This window comes from Bombina bombina, chromosome 4 (genome assembly GCF_027579735.1).
Source record: "Bombina bombina isolate aBomBom1 chromosome 4, aBomBom1.pri, whole genome shotgun sequence".
NCBI lineage: Eukaryota > Metazoa > Chordata > Amphibia > Anura > Bombinatoridae > Bombina > Bombina bombina.
In genome coordinates this window covers 776737817-776758825 of record NC_069502.1, presented here as the reverse complement: position 1 = coordinate 776758825, position 21009 = coordinate 776737817, and the positions used below count along the sequence as shown (strand labels likewise).

The 21009-nt window shown below is 41.4% G+C and overlaps 1 protein-coding gene across 2 annotated transcripts in view; it reads right to left on the bottom strand.

The window, feature by feature from the left end:
- Nucleotides 1-21009, bottom strand: part of FH (fumarate hydratase) — an 837567-nt gene that overhangs the window by 243830 nt on the left and 572728 nt on the right. For both annotated transcript variants that reach the window (XM_053711136.1, XM_053711137.1), the window contains exon 8: nucleotides 13936-14063. In XM_053711136.1, coding sequence (XP_053567111.1) covers nucleotides 13936-14063 — 128 coding nt within the window. The remainder of the gene's footprint in view (nucleotides 1-13935; nucleotides 14064-21009) is intronic.

The following is a 21009-nucleotide window of genomic DNA, read 5'->3' as shown; positions in this document are numbered from 1 at the left end:
TGGGGAAGAGAATATCCCACAAGTAAGGATGACGCCGTGGACCGGACACACCTATGTTGGAGAAAAGGCAATCCCGGACCCCAACCTGTACTCGATTGTGCAAATGGAAGTAACCTTACCATGGGTCCCAGCCCGCATGTTTTATTGTTATACTCTGTCAGAGAAATTATATAACTATCAATCGTATCAATCAAATATATATTGCATCTATTGATCTCTAATTCGTATCTATCAAATGTATATTGCATCTATTGATCTCTGTAATTCGTATCTATCAAATGTAATTTGCATCTTTTGATCCATGTAATTCATATCTATCAAATGTATATTGCATCTTTTGATCTATGTTATTCGTACCTATCAAATGTATATTGCATCGGGGGCGGAGCCAACTGTCACACTGAGCGGTCGTGTTTCACAGGAGCTCTGCTCAGTTCTCAACTTGCATAGATAAAATTTCCCCAAATCTAAAAATATAACCAACAAAATTCCATGCAAATTGACCCATAGTGTTTGACCCTGGGATTAGAGACAGAGCCGCTTAACAACATCGCAAGCTGAGATCCTGTCTAAGCTGCAGCTACCGGGACACCGACAGTGTGAAAGCTGTCACAAAACATCGCACATCACAAGACTGTTACCGCTGGCAGCCCACAAAAGATCTTCCTCGCCTGCGACCCAGCACCGGACCTTCGAGCCCCTAGCAGAGCCCACACTGAGCGCAACACTCAAAGTCACCCACCGCAAGATAAGTATCCCGGTGACCGGAGATCTTCCCTGCCCAGAGGACTGCCCTGTTTATCACCGAGTGACATAGGAGGTGAGAGATACACTTCACACTCACACAACTTACCGCGACTACTGCCACTTAGAGAATCCACCAAGGCCCCTCACCTGATCAGACTTCTGACCCGGCAGCTTGATACTGCAGGGCTAGGCCACGCTAACGGGCTCCTCTTTTTTGGCGCGAATAGACGCCATTTTTCCTAGGCATCCTTCTAAGCATTAAGGGAAGAAAAACCCTTCAAACTGTTACTTAGTCCCCTAAACATCGTATAGAGTGGGAAAGGTGTGGAAAGAGCCTCACCTCTATACGTTACACCAGTACTGACAACTAGTGGGATATTAGACTTCAGGAGGAGCTGGGCTGGGAGATTAAGGAGTGATAGCCACATCACCCACAGCAAAACTAAATCAAATTTATCTCAACCAGCACTGTCCTCATCACACCTTCTGACTCTGCCCCTGTTCTTTTCCCCCCCTGAACATATACAAAAAAAAAAAAAAAAAAGACTTAAACAACCCCCCATCTATACAGTATTGGAGATACTTTGATATTGAGAAGATAGATGAAGGGGAACCTTTCACACTCATAAGAGAGAGAGGGGAAGTGGAAGGAGGAAAAGAAGGAAGAAAAGAAGAGAGTGGGGAGAGAGAAAGAAAGAGATAAAAAGGGAAAGTGATAAGGAACCTGAATAACAACTACTGGGCACCCATTTAAGTGTCAAACTCACCCTCCCTCCCCCTACCTGGCAAGACCTCATCACGACTCAGGCTCAACTTTAAAATAACTTAAACAGCATCCACCCCCCTCCCCCCCTTTCCCGCAGCTGAAACTGGCTGCGGGTCATACCCACCTCCCTTTTTCCAGACTCGCCCAGAGGTGGCAATATCCCTGGAGGGGGGAAACTTCTGAAGACCTGTCTTGCTACTCTGATAAGAAACACATTCTCTGAGTATCTATCCCTCATAATTTCACCACAGTGCCATATTCGCATAACGTCCCTGGCACAAAACAGCTGAAACTTGCTCTGTTTTCATCACAGCAACCCCAGAGAAAAATGCAGGGCTAGACCCCCATCCATGTGAGGTGCCAGCCTAAGCTCCCCCAGGTAACACTTTTAGAGCAGAGCATTTATCCTCTCTTGTCCATTTGTCTGTCTTTCTTTTCCTGAGATCTCGACCTCGACACCGCTGAAAATGGCACATTCCGGAAAACGAAAGACAAAGCACCAAGAAATCCCTAAAAGGACCTTAACAGACCACTTCCACAGTAAGAATGCCTCTGACCCCGACCTCTCAGAGGAAGACTCGAGAGACTCTAACTTCTCACTGCAGAGACACCTGAAAGACGACAATCTATCTAAAGACAAAACAGCACTCATTTTTTGAGTCTATCAAGACCTTGTCAGACAAAATGGATACCCACTACTCCTCCATACGACAAGATCTCCGCCAATCAGTTAATGAGTTGAAGAGAGAGATTTCTACATTAGGAGAAAGAACGGAAACCCTTGAAAAAAAACATGAAGAGCTGGCTGTAGATCACACCAACCTCCTTGCATATTCCCAGAGTCTAGCAGAGCAGATCTCTGACTTAGAAGTCAAAATGGCGGATCTGGAGGACAGATCCCGTCGGAACAACTTGAGAATCAGAGGAATAGCAGAGGAAATACCAACAGCGGACCTCAACAACTATTTACTGGATCTCTTTAAAAGCATACTAGGCGCAACTCCTGCCTCAGACCTCCTAATTGACAGGGCCCACAGAGCCTTACGCTCCCGCAACTCACCCTCTGAAGCCCCAAGAGATGTAATCATAAGACTCCACTACTACGCAACAAAGGAGAAGATCCTCAGAGCATCCTTCACCAATAAGCCTCTTAACGAGCCTTACCACAATATACAAATTTTTCCGGACCTGTCTCTCCACACTCTTGCAAAAAGGAGATCCTTTCAACAAATAACTCAAACCCTGAGACACCATAATATCAAATACAGATGGGGGTTTCGGTTAAAATCTTCTTGAGACATGATGAACAATCCTATACTATTTCGACTCTGGAACAAGGACTAAAAGTTCTGCACAACTTAGGCCTCGTACACCCTAGGGAACTCAAGACAAGGCAGAAGATCATCCCTAAAGACCTCAATCTTGCAGCTCCGGAATGGCATCCTTCAGCGGAGGCCCCCCCTCTTCGAGAGGATGGTGACTCTGCCAGACAACCCAGTTAATTGTGACAGTAACCTATGCCTTAGGTCATAGTAGCTGTGTTTACTCCTCCTGGAGCTCCTAGCTGATACTAGAGCATACGCACGGGTACTTTCCTTACTCTAATTCTGCTCTTTATCCTGAAAATTTGCTAGCAACCCTCCACCTGACTAAAAGACTCATACAGGTAAACCCAAGAGCCTACATACGGGTACATAACTTACTCTCTTATGGCTCTTGGTTATTTTCATGTACTTATTTTGTTTTGTTTCTTGTTTGTTACCTCTGCATGTTACATTATGTTGTTCACATTATCCTAAACTGTCATTACACTCACGATTCTTTCCTATGTTATAAATCACTAGTGTGGATCCCTGCGGGCTAGCTCCCTCTCCCCTCCTCTTAAAGGGGGGGGGACTCAACCCTTTTTACGCAGAGATAATAGATGCCGTTCGCCTCTCATATGAAATGATACTTAATCTAATCAAGTGCAACACTCTATGCTAGCCTTCATGTGCTACATTTATTAAGTGATCTCTTACACCCTCCCCAGCCAGACCGAGTTAAAAGATTAGACAAATTCCTCATGCCCCTACCTAGAGAGTTTGGGGGAGATGATTCGAAACTCATGTCTTTGATGCTCCTTATGTTTATCTTTCACTATATGCACATTCTTGTTGAGTGATATGTTCGGTCTCTAATTACATGCTCTCTCCCTATCTAAAATTTATATAGGAATAGTAACAGATGCATCGTATGTGTATGTGTATATATGTGTATATGTATATATGTATATGTATATATATATATGTTTATATCAATAGAGAGAGCAAATCTAATACTGAGACTCATGTTTATGTTTTACCTTGTATAGTTTTGAAATGTATAATATATCGTGCTCCCTGTTTGGGTTCCCCTTTCTACCTGGAACTCAGTTTGTAACAACGAATCACTGACTTCGCTAAATGCTTGTATATGACAATCTGGGAGAATCTGATTGTATAAGACAACACCCCCCTATCATCTATGTTTCCTCCTATGCACATTACATTACGATAACTCTCTCCACTGATTATCCCCTCTTTCACGAGGCCTTTTAGATCTCACTCCTGATCCCTAGCACAAACATGCCCCATCTCCTACTATTTACACCTATATCACATACCATAACCTGGGGGATACCCTCTTTCCTGGCACCTCCCTACCCCCGCAATTACATTTCTCACACATCTTAGCTATCAGTACTACCTCCTACTTAAATCCCAACTCTATTCGCGTATATACATCCTGTACACTAGACCGCTCAGTGGCCCATAAAAATATCTCACTTAAGTAAACTACACATTATAGGGCTCCTCCCCCTCCGTAACCCCTCCCCCCAGCTTAATTCCTCTCTTCCAGTTTACTTATTTGAAGCGGCTCTTGACCGCTGAATACCTCAGACCTCCCCTAAATCTCTCATACACTAGTTATACATTATCTGAACTGAACTCGTAGCATTATTTAGCACCTTCTAACCCTTTCATCTCCAGATTCACTGACTCAGGGGCACTCACATTCCATCCACTCCCATTCCATACACGCCTACCCTCCCCCTTCTCCCTACCCTGAAACCATGAATGACATCAGACTTATTACACTTAACACAAAAGGACTTAACTCCCCTACAAAGCGCAGCCTCCTCAACAACTACCTCTATAAAAATAATATAGACATAGCCTTCATTCAGGAGACGCACTGGACTTCCTCCTCAGGGATATACCATACTACACGCCGTTATCCCATAGTACTTGAAGCCACATACTCTTCAAAATCCAGAGGAGTAGCAATATTTATTAGCAAAAACGTTCAGTACGAACCAATATATGTTGAATGCGATTCTGCCGCCAGATGTATTATCCTGGTCTGCAAGCTCAATAGACAGACAGTTACTTTGGTTAACCTGTATGCCCCTAATTCTGGACAGATTAGATTCCTCAGATCGCTCCTTCGGTCTGTATCTGCAGTGAAACAAGGGATACTCATAGCAGGTGGAGACTATAACTTACTATGGGATATACATCTAGACAGAGCCGGCCCAAGCAATCACCACAGCGATAGAAACATACTCTCACTCTCCAAAGCCTTCCAGACGTTAATGGCACAACACGATCTTTATGACATATACAGATAATTTCACCCACAAGAGAAAGACTTCACTTTTTATTCCGCCTCCCATAAATCGCATTCCCGCATAGACTATTTTTTCTCAAATGCCACATTGCTTTCACGGGTATCCTATATCAAAATTACCACGATATCATGGTCAGACCATGACGCCCTCCACCTGCGGCTAGGCTCATCCCTCGCACCCAACTGCCCTCCTAGCTGGCGCCTACAGGACTGGACAATCACTGACCCATCCCTAAAATTAGAATTACAATCCATAATCACGGATTACCTCAGCCTAAATGATGATTCTCAAACCTCGATCCAGAATCTATGGGCTGCTCTTAAAGCAGTTATGAGAGGTCACCTTATTCAGGCCGAGTCAACTGCCCGCCGGAGAAGTAACACAACCCTCTCAGCCCTAAACATACAATTGAGACAGTTAAGAACTTCACTTGGATCCCAGTACACCTCGTCAGTGAATCGTCAATTGGCAGACATCACTAACCAAATCCAACACCTAGAAATTCGCAAAACACATAGACTATTAGAGAAGTTCAAAAGAATATACTACCATCAAAGCAACAAAGCTACTAGCCTGCTAGCATTAAAACTTAAACACCAGATTGCTCAATCTCGTATCATGGCCATTCATGATCCGCAAGGTAGATTAGTCTATTCTCCCTCAGACATAGGGAACTCATTTAAACAATTCTATCACAACCTATATAATATTGAGGACTCACAAGACATGCAGGCTTACTCTATAGAGGAAATAGCCTCTTACTTGGAGAACATTTCTCTCCCTAGACTCGACTCAGAAAAGGCTCAGTCCCTGACTGCACCAGTCACACTAGCCGAAGTACAGAACATTATACAATCCTTGAAACCCTGGAAATCTCCTGGCCCAGACGGTTTTACCGCAAGATTTTATAAGACCTTCCAACACTTACTTGCTCCCATCCTGTGTAGACTCTGTCAGGAAACCATGAGTAAAGGCTCTCTCCCCGCAGAATATTTGGAAGCAACCATAGTAACAATCTTAAAACCAGGTAAACCCCCAGATCACTGCTCTAGCTATCGCCCAATCTCTCTATTAAACATAGACACTAAAATTTATGCCAAATTATTAGCTAATAGACTCTCAGCAATTATCCCGTCCCTTATAGACCTCGACCAAGTAGGCTTTATTCCACAGAGAGAGGGCCCAGACGCTACAAGGCGCCTCCTGAATCTTCTACATATTGCCTCAACACAGCAGATTCCCCTTCTGGCCCTGTCCTTAGATGCCGAAAAGGCGTTTGACAGGGTCAAATGGGACTACTTATGGAAGACTATGGAATCCTTTCAAGTCCCGGACTCATTCATATTTGCAGTCAGGGCCCTCTACTCCAGTCCCTCAGCTAGGATACGCGGAGTGGGGTTCCAGTCCTCCTCTTTCACCATAACTAATGGCACTAGGCAGGGGTGCCCATTGTCGCCCTGCTATTTGCCTTAGCTATCGAACCCTTAGCTCAGAGTATCAGAGAGGACCCACGAGTATCAGGCCTTCACATTGGGAAGCAGACTCACATCATTTCCCTATATGCAGATGACATCACCCTATTGTTATCTTCACCTTGGGACTCCCTCCCTCCAGTTTTTGAGATTATAGAAAAGTTTGGTAAATTGAGTTATTATAAGCTCAACATTGCGAAAACGGAAGCCCTTCCCATACACATACCCTCTAAGGTCCTTGCCCGTCTCCAAAAGAAATACCAATTCCATTGGAATGACTCTACCCTTAAGATCTTGGGAATATCCCTTAGCCCAGACCCATCTGTCACAATCGCTTCCAACTACTCGGATAGGCTCCCAGAATTTAGGAAACTGCTAGACACATGGGAATTCCGTGAAATTTCTTGGACCGGCCGCATTGCGGCGATAAAGATGTCCTTTCTTCCCAAAATCTCTTACCTCTTCAGATCTATACCGTACAATATTCCTAGACCTACCTTGAACAAATTACAGAGTCTGGTGACGACTTATGTCTGGAGAGGTAACAGACCCAGAACCTCTAGGCGAACTTTAGAGAAACCAATTGAACATGGAGGCCTTGCCCTCCCTAATCTCATAAACTATTACCACGCAGCCAGGCTCTCACAATTGCTAGTCTGGAACAATGCGGAACATCACTCAAAGTGGCAGATACTCGAATCCGAACTCATTCCACCTTCACTTACCCTGACAGATCTCCTCTGGATCCCATCACACCACAGACAGCAATTGAACATTACCTCCCAAATAATAAAGCACGCATATCAGATATGGGACCAAGTCCGACATAATCCAGCCATATCTCCTTACCCTTCACCCATGCTCACCGTTCGGGGTGCGCTGTACTGCCTACCAGACTCCCATCCCGAAGCCTGGCGACACAGACAGATTCAGACCGTGACAGACTTTTATGATGGTGACAGTTGGCTCTCACACCCTAATCTTTGCGCAAAGTACCAAATCCCCTCTAATCTTAGCTTTGAGGCATACCGACTGAGCACACGCCTACGCACATGGGGGTATCCAAAGACAAAACTCAGACAACCTACACCCTGGGAGTCTATGTGGCAACAAGCTTCCAATATCACACACCCCCTATCTGCACATTACAACCTACTAAACAACACACACTCTCCGCATAAAATTTCACAGCATACGGCGTGGGAAAGAGAACTTGGTTTCTCCACAGATCTCGATACATGGCAGGCTAGTATCCTGATAACTAAAAAATTGATACACTCTGCAACTCTATGGGAGTTACAGTATAAAATCCTGGTTCGCTGGCATTTAGTCCCAACCACTTTGCACAGAATCCACAAAACCTGCTCCCCTACATGCTGGAGACGGTGCCAACATTTGGGTACTGCGCAACATATCTGGTGGTCCTGCCCAGTCATTCAGCCACTATGGGAAAAAGTCTATAGCCTCCTCCACAACTTGGGAATCACCATACAGTACACACCTGTAACGGCTTTGCTTCATCTTCAGATGCCAAACCTCACTACCCCAACGGAAGCCCTGGCAATTTATGTTCTTATGGCCACGAAATTAACGATAGCCAGATCATGGAGAAACGAAAACCCCCCTTCTTTCTCCCAGATACTCGCTCTAATCCACTATATTGGTCAAATGGAGCAATACTCCTACAAGACCTTAGACAAAGTTGATTCTTTTTTCGAGATTTGGTCCCCCTGGCTTACGAAATTCCCCGACTGGGGTGCACATCAAACAACAAACCCTGGAACTTAAAAACGTTTCGATCTCTCTCCCTCTTTTCCCTCCCCCCTCCCGTCGCCTCGCCCCTTGATCAGGGAACCATTTCCCCTCTTCTTGCTCTATACCCAGCATACACCTGGTATTTCCTGCTACTGATACGCTCATACTTCTGATATAACTACTCATATTAACTTTACATCTACTAATCCCACTCCCCAATAAAAGGAAAAAACGAATTGAGACCTTCCCTCTTCATAACATGGGTTACTCTTTATTCACAACTGTGTATCATATTATTGTATGGTTTAATATTGGTTGTTTCATAACCTGGTAATAATCATCTCATTGTTGTAAACGCTTTGGCTGTTCATTCTCCGTGTATTTTACCCATTTGTTATTGTTTAACTTTTCATTTATCTCAATAAAAAAAAAATTTCTGCAAAAAAAAAAAAAAAAAATGTATATTGCATCTATTGATCTATGTTATTCGTACCTATCAAATGTATATTGCATCTATTGATCTATGTAATCTATGGATCTATCAAATCTATCGATCTCGTGGCCGGACTGTTTTGTGACAGCAACTTGTGTTCGGCCAAATTTGAAGTAGGATGACAGACCAAGCATCTTCTTCCATCTTCCTGTTCCGAAAATCAAGGCCATATAGACCTCCCCCGATAGGGGGAGTAACAGGTATTAAACTGCTAAGAATAGTACTACTTAGTGCTTAACACACCACGGGTCCCAGACCGCATGTTTTATTGTTATACTCTGTCAGGAAAATTATATAACTATCAATCGTATCAATCAAATATATATTGCATCTATTGATCTCTGTAATTCGGTAATGTATAGGTTAACACTAAGCGCCTAATGCTATAGGACCCTTTGCTCTAATAAATTGACCCCTAGCGGTCAAACAAAAATGGATAATCAGATAAGAGGTAATTAAAGCGCCAAAGAACAAATGGCCGGGTCCAAGATTTATAAAAAATATATGTCAGTTTATTTAAACAATATCATATAAAAATTAACATTCCGTTAAACCAGTAAAATAATAATCAAGGATCCAAGATTTTACAATAAGTTAAAACCAATTCTCAAATAAAAACAATTCTTTACTTAAACATTCTTCCCATATGACAATGAAATTTTAATTGTATGGAATATCTGGCTGTGTGAGTGGTCAAGTAAAGACAATAATGCCTGAGAGACAATTCTTGTGTAGTGATCTGTCTGCTGTTTGACTAAATGTATTGCATCATATGGTAAATGGAAATGTGCAATATGAATTTGTGTGTCTTGGTAGTTTGTGTCTTCCAATAAACTATATGTGAGTAAAAGAGTGCCAGAGGATGCCAAAAAGTGGTCGTGTCTTTAAATAAAGTGTTTAAAAAATTTTCAAAAAATTGTTGAAAAACAAACCTTTCAAACGATAATCAAAGAACAGTGTGAACAAACTTAATATACAATTGTTAATTAACGATCTTCAAATATGGTGCAATAATCATCAAAGGATATAACAATCAATGGTGAAACAAAAATAAAAATAAAACTTGCAAGTTTAAAAGAAAAAGAAAAATGAAAAAATAGTCCTGAAAAAATGTGAGCAATCACACACCCATATGAGATGTCAGATTGAGATATAAGTGTATACTTGTTTTTCCTCCCAAACTGAGTGCAGTAATTTTTCTCCCAGTGTTTCTCTCGCCAGTGTAAGGTGCAATCTATCTTCTAAGTGGTGACCCAAACGGTCAATTCAATTCTCAGCAGTATTTTAGTCCTTTCTGCCAAAAACAAAAAACAATAATAGTGCAGATGATTTTATACAAAGTAATCCTACCAGAGTGTCACTTACCAGTCGACGCGTTTCGGTCTTGAGAAAGGTCAATGTATGACCGAAACGCGTCGACTGGTAAGTGACACTCTGGTAGGATTACTTTGTTTAAAATCATCTGCACTATTATTGTTTTTTGTTTTTGGCAGAAAGGACTAAAATACTGCTGAGAATTGAATTGACCGTTTGGGTCACCACTTAGAAGATAGATTGCACCTTACACTGGCGAGAGAAACACTGGGAGAAAAATTACTGCACTCCATTTGGGAGGAAAAACAAGTATACACTTATATCTCAATCTGACATCTCATATGGGTGTGTGATTGCTCACATTTTTTCAGGACTATTTTTTCATTTTCTTTTAAACTTGCAAGTTTTATTTTTATTTTTGTTTCACCATTGATTGTTATATCCTTTGATGATTATTGCACCATATTTGAAGATTGTTAATTAACAATTGTATATTAAGTTTGTTCACACTGTTCTTTGATTATCGTTTGAAAGGTTTGTTTTTCAACAATTTTTTCAAAAATTTTTAAACACTTTATTTAAAAACACGACCACTTTTTGGCATCCTCTGGCACTCTTTTACTCACATATAGTTTATTGGAAGACACAAACTACCAAGACACACAAATTCATATTGCACATTTCCATTTACCATATGATGCAATACATTTAGTCAAACAGCAGACAGATCACTACACAAGAATTGTCTCTCAGGCATTATTGTCTTTACTTGACCACTCACACAGCCAGATATTCCATACAATTAAAATTTCATTGTCATATGGGAAGAATGTTTAAGTAAAGAATTGTTTTTATTTGAGAATTGGTTTTAACTTATTGTAAAATCTTGGATCCTTGATTATTATTTCACTGGTTTAACGGAATGTTAATTTTTATATGATATTGTTTAAATAAACTGACATATTTTTTATAAATCTTGGACCCGGCCATTTGTTCTTTGGCGCTTTAATTACCTCTTATCTGATCTCTGTAATTCGTATCGATCAAATGTATATTGCATCTTTTGATCTATGTTATTCGTACCTATCAAATGTATATTGCATCTTTTGATCTGCCTTGCTGCTCCTTTCAGGCAGGCCAGCTCTTTGCATAGAGGCCCACAGACTCTCTAACAGATCTCACTTTCAGGGAGAGGTGCAGCCAGAATGCAGGGTCAGAACCTCTGCAACTGGTATACTTGATTGTGCAAAAGGATGTAACCTTACCATGGGTCACAGTCCGCATGTTTTATTGTTATACTCTGTCAGGGAAATTATATAACTATCAATCTTATCAATCAAATATATATTGCATCTATTGATCTCTGTAATTCGTATCGATCAAATGTATATTGCATCTTTTGATCTATGCTATTCGTACCTATCAAATGTATATTGCATCTATTGATCTATGCAATTCGTATCTATCAAATGTATATTGCATCTATTGATCTATGCAATTCGTATCTATCAAATGTATATTGCATCGATTGATCTATGCAATTCGTATCTATCAAATGTATATTGCATGCATTGATCTATGGAATTCGTATCTATCAAATGTATATTGCATCTATTGATCTATGTAATTCATATCTATCAAATGTATATTGCATCTTTTGATGTAATTCGTATCTATCAAATGTATATTGCATCTTTTGAGCCATGTAATTTGTATCTATCAAATGTAAATTGCATATTTTGATCTATGTAATTCGTATCTATCAAATGTAAATTGCATCTTTTGATCTATGTAATTCGTATCTATCAAATGTATATTGCATCTTTTGATCTATGTAATTCGTATCTATCAAATGTATATTGCGTCTATTGATCTGTCTTATATGACAGTTTCAGGAATGGAAAAAAAAGCAAATAGCATAGGCCTCTGATAGAGAAATGTAACGTAACGTAAACTTGTTGGCGCCAAAAATAACCAGAAATGACACACTCGCGTCACTAATGACGCAACCGTGTGAAAGGTCTCGGCGTCAAGTATGACGCCGGAAATGACGAAGTTGCGTCATACTTATTTTTCAGCGCCAAAAATATTTTCGCGCCAAGAATGACGCAATAAAGTTTAGCATTTGACGCACACGCGGGCCTAATGCCACCCGCAATTTGCAAGAAGTAGTCAATTGAAAAAAAGACTAAACCCCAGGTAAGAAACATTTTTCTATAAAAGATGTTTATATTACCCAAATATGAAACTGACAGTCTGCAGAAGGAAATACATGAACCTGACTCATGGCAAATATAAGTACAATACATATATTTAGAACTTTATATAAATGCATAAAGTGCCAAACCATAGCTGAGGTGTCTTAAGTAATAAAAAACATACTTACCAAAACACACCCATCCACATATAGCAGATAGCCAAACCAGTACTGAAACAGTTATCAGTAGAGGTAATGGTAAATTGAGGGTATATCGTCGATCTGAAAAGGGAGGTAGGAGATGAATCTCTACGACCGATAACAGAGAATCCATGAAATAGACCCCCGTTAGGGAAATCATTGTATTCAATAAGTGATACTCCCTTCACGTCCCTCTGACATTCAATGTACTCTGAGAGGAATCGGGCTTCAACAATGCTGAGAAGCGCATATCAACGTAGAAATCTTAGCACAAACTTACTTCACCACCTCCATAGGAGGCAAAGTTTGTAAAACTGAATTGTGGGTGTGGTGAGGGGTGTATTTATAGGCATTTTGAGGTTTGGGAAACTTTGCCCCTCCTAGTAGGATTGTATATCCCATATGTCACTAGCTCATGGACTCTTGCCAATTACATGAAAGAAACATACTTACCGAAAGACACCCATCCACATATAGCAGATAGCCAAACCAGTACTGAAACAGTTATCAGTAGAGGTAATGGAATATGAGAGTATATTGTCGCTCTGAATAAGGGAGGTAGGATATGAATCTCTACGACCGATAACAGAGAACCTATGAAATAGATCTCCCGCGAGGAAAACAATTGCATTCAATAGGTGATACTCCCTTCACAACCCTCTGACATTCACTGTAGTCTGAGAGGAATCGGGCATCAAAACGCTGAGAAGCGCATATCAACAAAGAAATCTTAGCACAAACTTACTTCACCACCTCCATAGGAGGCAAAGTTTGTAAAACTGAATTGTGGGTGTGGTGAGGGGTGTATTTTGAGGCTTGGGAAACTTTGCCCCTCCTGGTAGGATTGTATATCCCATACGTCACTAGCTCAAATTACATGAAAGAAAGAAGACCTGATCAGAAGAGCCTGAAGAGGAGACCAGGTAAGTGCAACTTTGAGTTGTAAAATCTCTAAAATCTTTAGATTTTTAAAGTAGTCGCCAAGATAATGTTACATAATTCTGCACTATGTGGAGAATTATGTAACATTATTTTTTAAATTTACTGCACATTTAAGCAATTTAATGTGTTTATTAACAAAGAGGATGAAGAGACAGTTTCTGAAATATTTAATCAATGCTATGAAAGTGTTTTTAAGTGCTGGCTAAGAAACCTGTGGTAAAAATGTGGCAGCCATTTTATATGAAACAAAAAAGTAAAAAATAATTCCCTTTTCCCTGCAATTGCACATCTTAAACATTTTACTACATTACTATACAAAAGCAACAAAAACAAACAACCCCCCCAAACACTGCATTTATGTTTGCTAACATAACAATGGGAAAACATCACACTTACAATTAAAGGCTTGAATACGTTCAGCTCAAAATGTCCGTTGCTGCCTCCAACTGTTACTGCCACATGATTGCCCATGACTTGAGCTGCAACCATAGTGAGGGCCTCACACTGAGTAGGGTTCACTTTTCCTGTGGACAGGAAAATATGTTATTTCTTAGATATACATAATGACATGCTTGAAAGTGTCACAAAATAGAATGTAAAAACCAATTCAAATGAATAAATACAAAAAAAGTAAGAATGATATATACATGTATAGAGGAGATAAATTACACAAAACTATAATTTCCACATTTAGGAACTATATTACAATGTTCAACTTGTGATTGAAAGGGACCAAATGCCCTTTAATATTATTATCAGTTTTGTAGAGTTAACAGATTCCCCAGCAATATAAACATATGTCTTATGTGCAAAGTAATATTTATGGGAGAAAAATAGATAGAGGGCCAATCTACAAAACAGCTTGACTTGTAGGTTTACATGCTAAGGAGGTTTAAGGGGATGAGGAGAGGAACCAAGGTAAATACATTTTAGTGTAGCTTGTATGTATCCCTGAACAGGATTCAGATAGATAATACAATTTTAAACAACTTTCCGATTTACTATTATCAAATTTTCTTCATTCCCATGATATCCTTAGCTGAACGAACAGCACTGCACTACTGAGAGATAGCACATCTAGTCAGACAATTGCAAGAGGCAAATGTGTACAGGCACCAATCACTAGTTAGCTCCCACTGGTGTAAGATATGTAGATATTCTTTTTTAACAATGGATACCAAGAGAACAAAGCACATTTGAAAATTGAAGTGAATTGAAAAGTATTTTAAAATTACATGCTCTATCTGAAGCAAGTTTAATTTTGACTTTTCAGATTGCAATGAATCAAGAAGGGAGTTTAATGTGAAGAAAAGTGTATATGCAAGCCTTTCTAGGATAGGTGGCCCTTTAAATTATCTGACTCCAGGTAGCATATAATTGCTACCAATCAGCTATGTAGCAAACCAGTGTTGCTCAACTTCAGCTATCAAGTTCCACTAACAGGCCAGATTTTCATGACAACAATTTATCTTACCTGTTAAATTCCTTTCATTCATGGTGATAAGAGTCCCCAATACACTACTCCTGGGAATTACCTTTCCTGCCAATAGGAGGAGGCAAAGATTCCCAAAGCTCAGAGCTCTATATAAACCCTCCCACCTCTATAGTAATCAGTCTGACGTATAGCCAAGATGACAGAGGTGAGAATAAAAAAGAGCAAAATAAATATATGTAATAGGGGAAAAAATGTGCCAAAAATAGAACAAAAAAGTTATATTAAAAAATCACGGGGGGGGGCCCGTGGACTATCATTACCAAGAAAGAAAGGAATTTATTAGGTAAATTATGTTTTCTATCATATAGGTGATAAGAGTCCACGATCCATTACTCCTAGGAACTAATACCCAAGATGTGGAAGAGTCCACAAGTAATAAATGATAAAAGGGAGGGATTAAACATCCTTTAACCATAAGAAAAAAAACCACCCCCCAAAAAATAAATCATTATTATATAATTGTATTAATGCAATTCTTAGGCCTCTAGTTATCAACGTGTCTACTTACCTGCCATCGCCGGCCCCAATACGCCCGCCTAAGCTCACCTACCATCGCCGCCGCGGACCTGAATATGCTCGCCAAAGTCATCAATAAAGCTGTCAAAAAGCCGCGCACCAAGTACGGGGTGATGAGTAGCGGACTGTGATAGTTATCACTCATCCGATCTCGCTGCTCTTCGGCTTTTTCCCAGCTTTATTGCTAGCCTGTCACTAAGCACCCACACTAAACTACACTGTTCTATTCCCTATACCGACGCCCCCGGAGCCCCCCACAACTAAATAAAGTTATAAACCCCTAAACCGCCACTCCTAGACCCCACTGCAACTATAATAAATGTATTAACCCCTAAACCGTCGCTCCCGGAGCCCACCGCCACCTACATTATACCTAGTAACCCCTATCCTGCCCCCCTACACTGCCGCCACCTATAATAAATTTATTAACCCCTATCCTGCCGATCCCGGAACCCGCAACTAAATACATTTATTAACCCCTAAACCGTTGCTCTCGGACCCCGCCGCCACCTATATTAAACTTATTAACCCCTAATCTGCTCCCCCCCTACACCGTCGCCACCAATAATAAATTTATTAACCCCTATCCTGCCCCCCCTACACCGCCGCTACTATAATAAAATTATTAACCCCTAAACCTAAGTCTAACCCTAACCCTAACACCCACCTAACTTAAATATTAATTAAATACATCTAAATATTATAACTTTTATTAACTAAATGAATCCTATTTAAAACTAAATACTTACCTTTAAAATAAACCCTAATATAGCTACAATATAAATAATAATTATATTGTATCTATTTTAGGATTTATTTTTATTTTACAGGCAAATTTCAATTTATTTTAACTAGGTACAATAGCTATTAAATAGTTATTAACTATTTAATAGCTACCTAGCTAAAATAAAGAGAAATTTACCTGTAAAATAAAAACTAACCTAAGTTACAATTACACCTAACACTACACTATCATTAAATAAATTATTCTATTTAAAACTAAATACTTACCTGTAAAAACAGAATTTATGTTTACCTGATAAATTTCTTTCTCCAACGGTGTGTCCGGTCCACGGCGTCATCCTTACTTGTGGGATATTCTCTTCCCCAACAGGAAATGGCAAAGAGCCCAGCAAAGCTGGTCACATGATCCCTCCTAGGCTCCGCCTACCCCAGTCATTCGACCGACGTTAAGGAGGAATAATAGCATAGGAGAAACCATATGGTACCGTGGTGACTGTAGTTAAAGAAAATAAATTATCAGACCTGATTAAAAAACCAGGGCGGGCCGTGGACCGGACACACCGTTGGAGAAAGAAATTTATCAGGTAAACATAAATTCTGTTTTCTCCAACATAGGTGTGTCCGGTCCACGGCGTCATCCTTACTTGTGGGAACCAATACCAAAGCTTTAGGACACGGATGAAGGGAGGGAGCAAATCAGGTCACCTAAATGGAAGGCACCACGGCTTGCAAAACCTTTCTCCCAAAAATAGCCTCAGAAGAAGCAAAAGTATCAAACTTGTAAAATTTGGTAAAAGTGTGCAGTGAAGACCAAGTCGCTGCCCTACATATCTGATCAACAGAAGCCTCGTTCTTGAAGGCCCATGTGGAAGCCACAGCCCTAGTGGAATGAGCTGTGATTCTTTCGGGAGGCTGCCGTCCGGCAGTCTCGTAAGCCAATCTGATGATGCTTTTAATCCAAAAAGAGAGAGAGGTAGAAGTTGCTTTTTGACCTCTCCTTTTACCTGAATAAACAACAAACAAGGAAGATGTTTGTCTAAAATCCTTTGTAGCATCTAAATAGAATTTTAGAGCGCGAACAACATCCAAATTGTGCAACAAGCGTTCCTTCTTTGAAACTGGTTTCGGACACAGAGAAGGTACGATAATCTCCTGGTTAATGTTTTTGTTAGAAACAACTTTTGGAAGAAAACCAGGTTTAGTACGTAAAACCACCTTATCTGCATGGAACACCAGATAAGGAGGAGAACACTGCAGAGCAGATAATTCTGAAACTCTTCTAGCAGAAGAAATTGCAACTAAAAACAAAACTTTCCAAGATAATAACTTAATATCAACGGAATGTAAGGGTTCAAACGGAACCCCCTGAAGAACTGAAAGAACTAAATTGAGACTCCAAGGAGGAGTCAAAGGTTTGTAAACAGGCTTGATTCTAACCAGAGCCTGAACAAAGGCTTGAACATCTGGCACAGCTGCCAGTTTTTTGTGAAGTAACACCGACAAGGCAGAAATCTGTCCCTTCAGGGAACTTGCCGATAATCCTTTTTCCAATCCTTCTTGAAGGAAGGATAGAATCCTAGGAATCTTAACCTTGTCCCAAGGGAATCCTTTAGATTCACACCAACAGATATATTTTTTCCAAATTTTGTGGTAAATCTTTCTAGTTACAGGCTTTCTGGCCTGAACAAGAGTATCGATAACAGAATCTGAGAAACCTCGCTTCGATAAAATCAAGCGTTCAATCTCCAAGCAGTCAGCTGGAGTGAAACCAGATTCGGATGTTCGAACGGACCCTGAACAAGAAGGTCTCGTCTCAAAGGTAGCTTCCAAGGTGGAGCCGATGACATATTCACCAGATCTGCATACCAAGTCCTGCGTGGCCACGCAGGAGCTATCAAGATCACCGACGCCCTCTCCTGATTGATCCTGGCTACCAGCCTGGGGATGAGAGGAAACGGCGGGAACACATAAGCTAGTTTGAAGGTCCAAGGTGCTACTAGTGCATCCACTAGAGCCGCCTTGGGATCCCTGGATCTGGACCCGTAGCAAGGAACTTTGAAGTTCTGACGAGAGGCCATCAGATCCATGTCTGGAATGCCCCATAGTTGAGTGACTTGGGCAAAGATTTCCGGATGGAGTTCCCACTCCCCCGGATGCAATGTCTGACGACTCAGAAAATCCGCTTCCCAATTTTCCACTCCCGGGATGTGGATAGCAGACAGGTGGCAGGAGTGAGACTCCGCCCATAGAATAATCTTGGTCACTTCTTCCATCGCTAGGGAACTCCTTGTTCCCCCCTGATGGTTGATGTACGCAACAGTCGTCATGTTGTCTGATTGAAACCGTATGAACTTGGTCCTCGCTAGCTGAGGCCAAGCCTTGAGAGCATTGAATATCGCTCTCAGTTCCAGAATATTTATCGGTAGAAGAGATTCTTCCCGAGACCAAAGACCCTGAGCTTTCAGGGATCCCCAGACCGCGCCCCAGCCCATCAGACTGGCGTCGGTCGTGACAATGACCCACTCTGGTCTGCGGAATGTCATCCCTCGTGACAGGTTGTCCAGGGACAGCCACCAACGGAGTGAGTCTCTGGTCCTCTGATTTACTTGTATCTTTGGAGACAAGTCTGTATAGTCCCCATTCCACTGACTGAGCATGCACAGTTGTAATGGTCTTAGATGAATGCGCGCAAAAGGAACTATGTCCATTGCCGCTACCATCAACCCGATCACTTCCATGCACTGAGCTACGGAAGGAAGAGGAACGGAATGAAGTATCCGACAAGAGTCCAGAAGTTTTGTCTTTCTGGCCTCTGTTAGAAAAATCCTCATTTCTGAGGAGTCTATAATTGTTCCCAAGAAGGGAACCCTTGTTGACGGGGATAGAGAACTCTTTTCCACGTTCACTTTCCAGCCGTGAGATCTGAGAAAGGCCAGGACGATGTCCGTGTGAGCCTTTGCTCGAGGGAGGGACGACGCTTGAATCAGAATGTCGTCCAGGTAAGGTACTACTGCAATGCCCCTTGGTCTTAGTACCGCTAGAAGGGACCCTAGTACCTTTGTGAAAATCCTTGGAGCAGTGGCTAATCCGAAAGGAAGCGCCACAAACTGGTAATGATTGTCCAGGAATGCAAACCTTAGGAACCGATGATGTTCCTTGTGGATAGGAATATGTAGATACGCATCCTTTAAATCCACCGTGGTCATGAATTGACCTTCCTGGATGGAAGGAAGGATAGTTCGAATGGTTTCCATCTTGAACGATGGGACCTTGAGAAATTTGTTTAAGATCTTGAGATCTAAGATTGGTCTGAACGTTCCCTCTTTTTTGGGAACTATGAACAGATTGGAGTAGAACCCCATCCCTTGTTCTCTTAATGGAACAGGATGAATCACTCCCATTTTTAACAGGTCTTCTACACAATGTAAGAACGCCTGTCTTTTTATGTGGTCTGAAGACAACTGAGACCTGTGGAACCTCCCCCTTGGGGGAAGTCCCTTGAATTCCAGAAGATAACCCTGGGAGACTATTTCTAGCGCCCAAGGATCCAGAACATCTCTTGCCCAAGCCTGAGCGAAGAGAGAGAGTCTGCCCCCCACCAGATCCGGTCCCGGATCGGGGGCCAATATTTCATGCTGTCTTGGTAGCAGTGACAGGTTTCTTGGCCTGCTTTCCCTTGTTCCAGCCTTGCATTGGTCTCCAAGCTGGCTTGGCTTGAGAAGTATTACCCTCTTGCTTAGAGGACGTAGCACTTTGGGCTGGTCCGTTTTTACGAAAGGGACGAAAATTAGGTCTATTTTTTGCCTTGAAAGGCCTATCCTGAGGAAGGGCGTGGCCCTTACCCCCAGTGATATCAGAGATAATCTCTTTCAAGTCAGGGCCAAACAGCGTTTTCCCCTTGAAAGGAATGTTTAGTAACTTGTTCTTGGAAGACGCATCAGCCGACCAAGATTTCAACCAAAGCGCTCTGCGCGCCACAATAGCAAACCCAGAATTCTTAGCCGCTAACCTAGCCACTTGCAAAGTGGCGTCTAGAGTGAAAGAATTAGCCAATTTGAGAGCATTGATTCTGTCCATAATCTCCTCATAAGGAGGAGAATCACTATCGAGCACCTTTATCAGTTCATCAAACCAGAAATATGCAGCTGTAGTGACAGGGACAATGCATGAAATGGGTTGTAGAAGGTAACCCTGCTGAACAAACATCTTTTTAAGCAAACCTTCTAATTTTTTATCCATAGGATCTTTGAAAGCACAACTATCCTCTATGGGTATAGTGGTGCGTTTGTTTAAAGTAGAAACCGCTCCCTCGACCTTGGGGACTGACTGCCATAAGTCCTTTCTGGGGTCGACCATAGGAAACAATTTTTTAAATATGGGGGGAGGGACGAAAGGAATACCGGGCCTTTCCCATTCTTTATTAACAATGTCCGCCACCCGCTTGGGTATAGGAAAAGCTTCTGGGAGCCCCGGCACCTCTAGGAACTTGTCCATTTTACATAGTTTCTCTGGAATGACCAACTTTTCACAATCATCCAGAGTGGATAATACCTCCTTAAGCAAAATGCGGAGATGTTCCAACTTAAATTTAAATGTAATCACATCAGATTCAGCCTGATGAGAAATGTTCCCTGAATCAGTAATTTCTCCCTCAGACAAAACCTCCCTGGCCCCCTCAGATTGGATTAGGGGCCCTTCAGAGATATTAATATCAG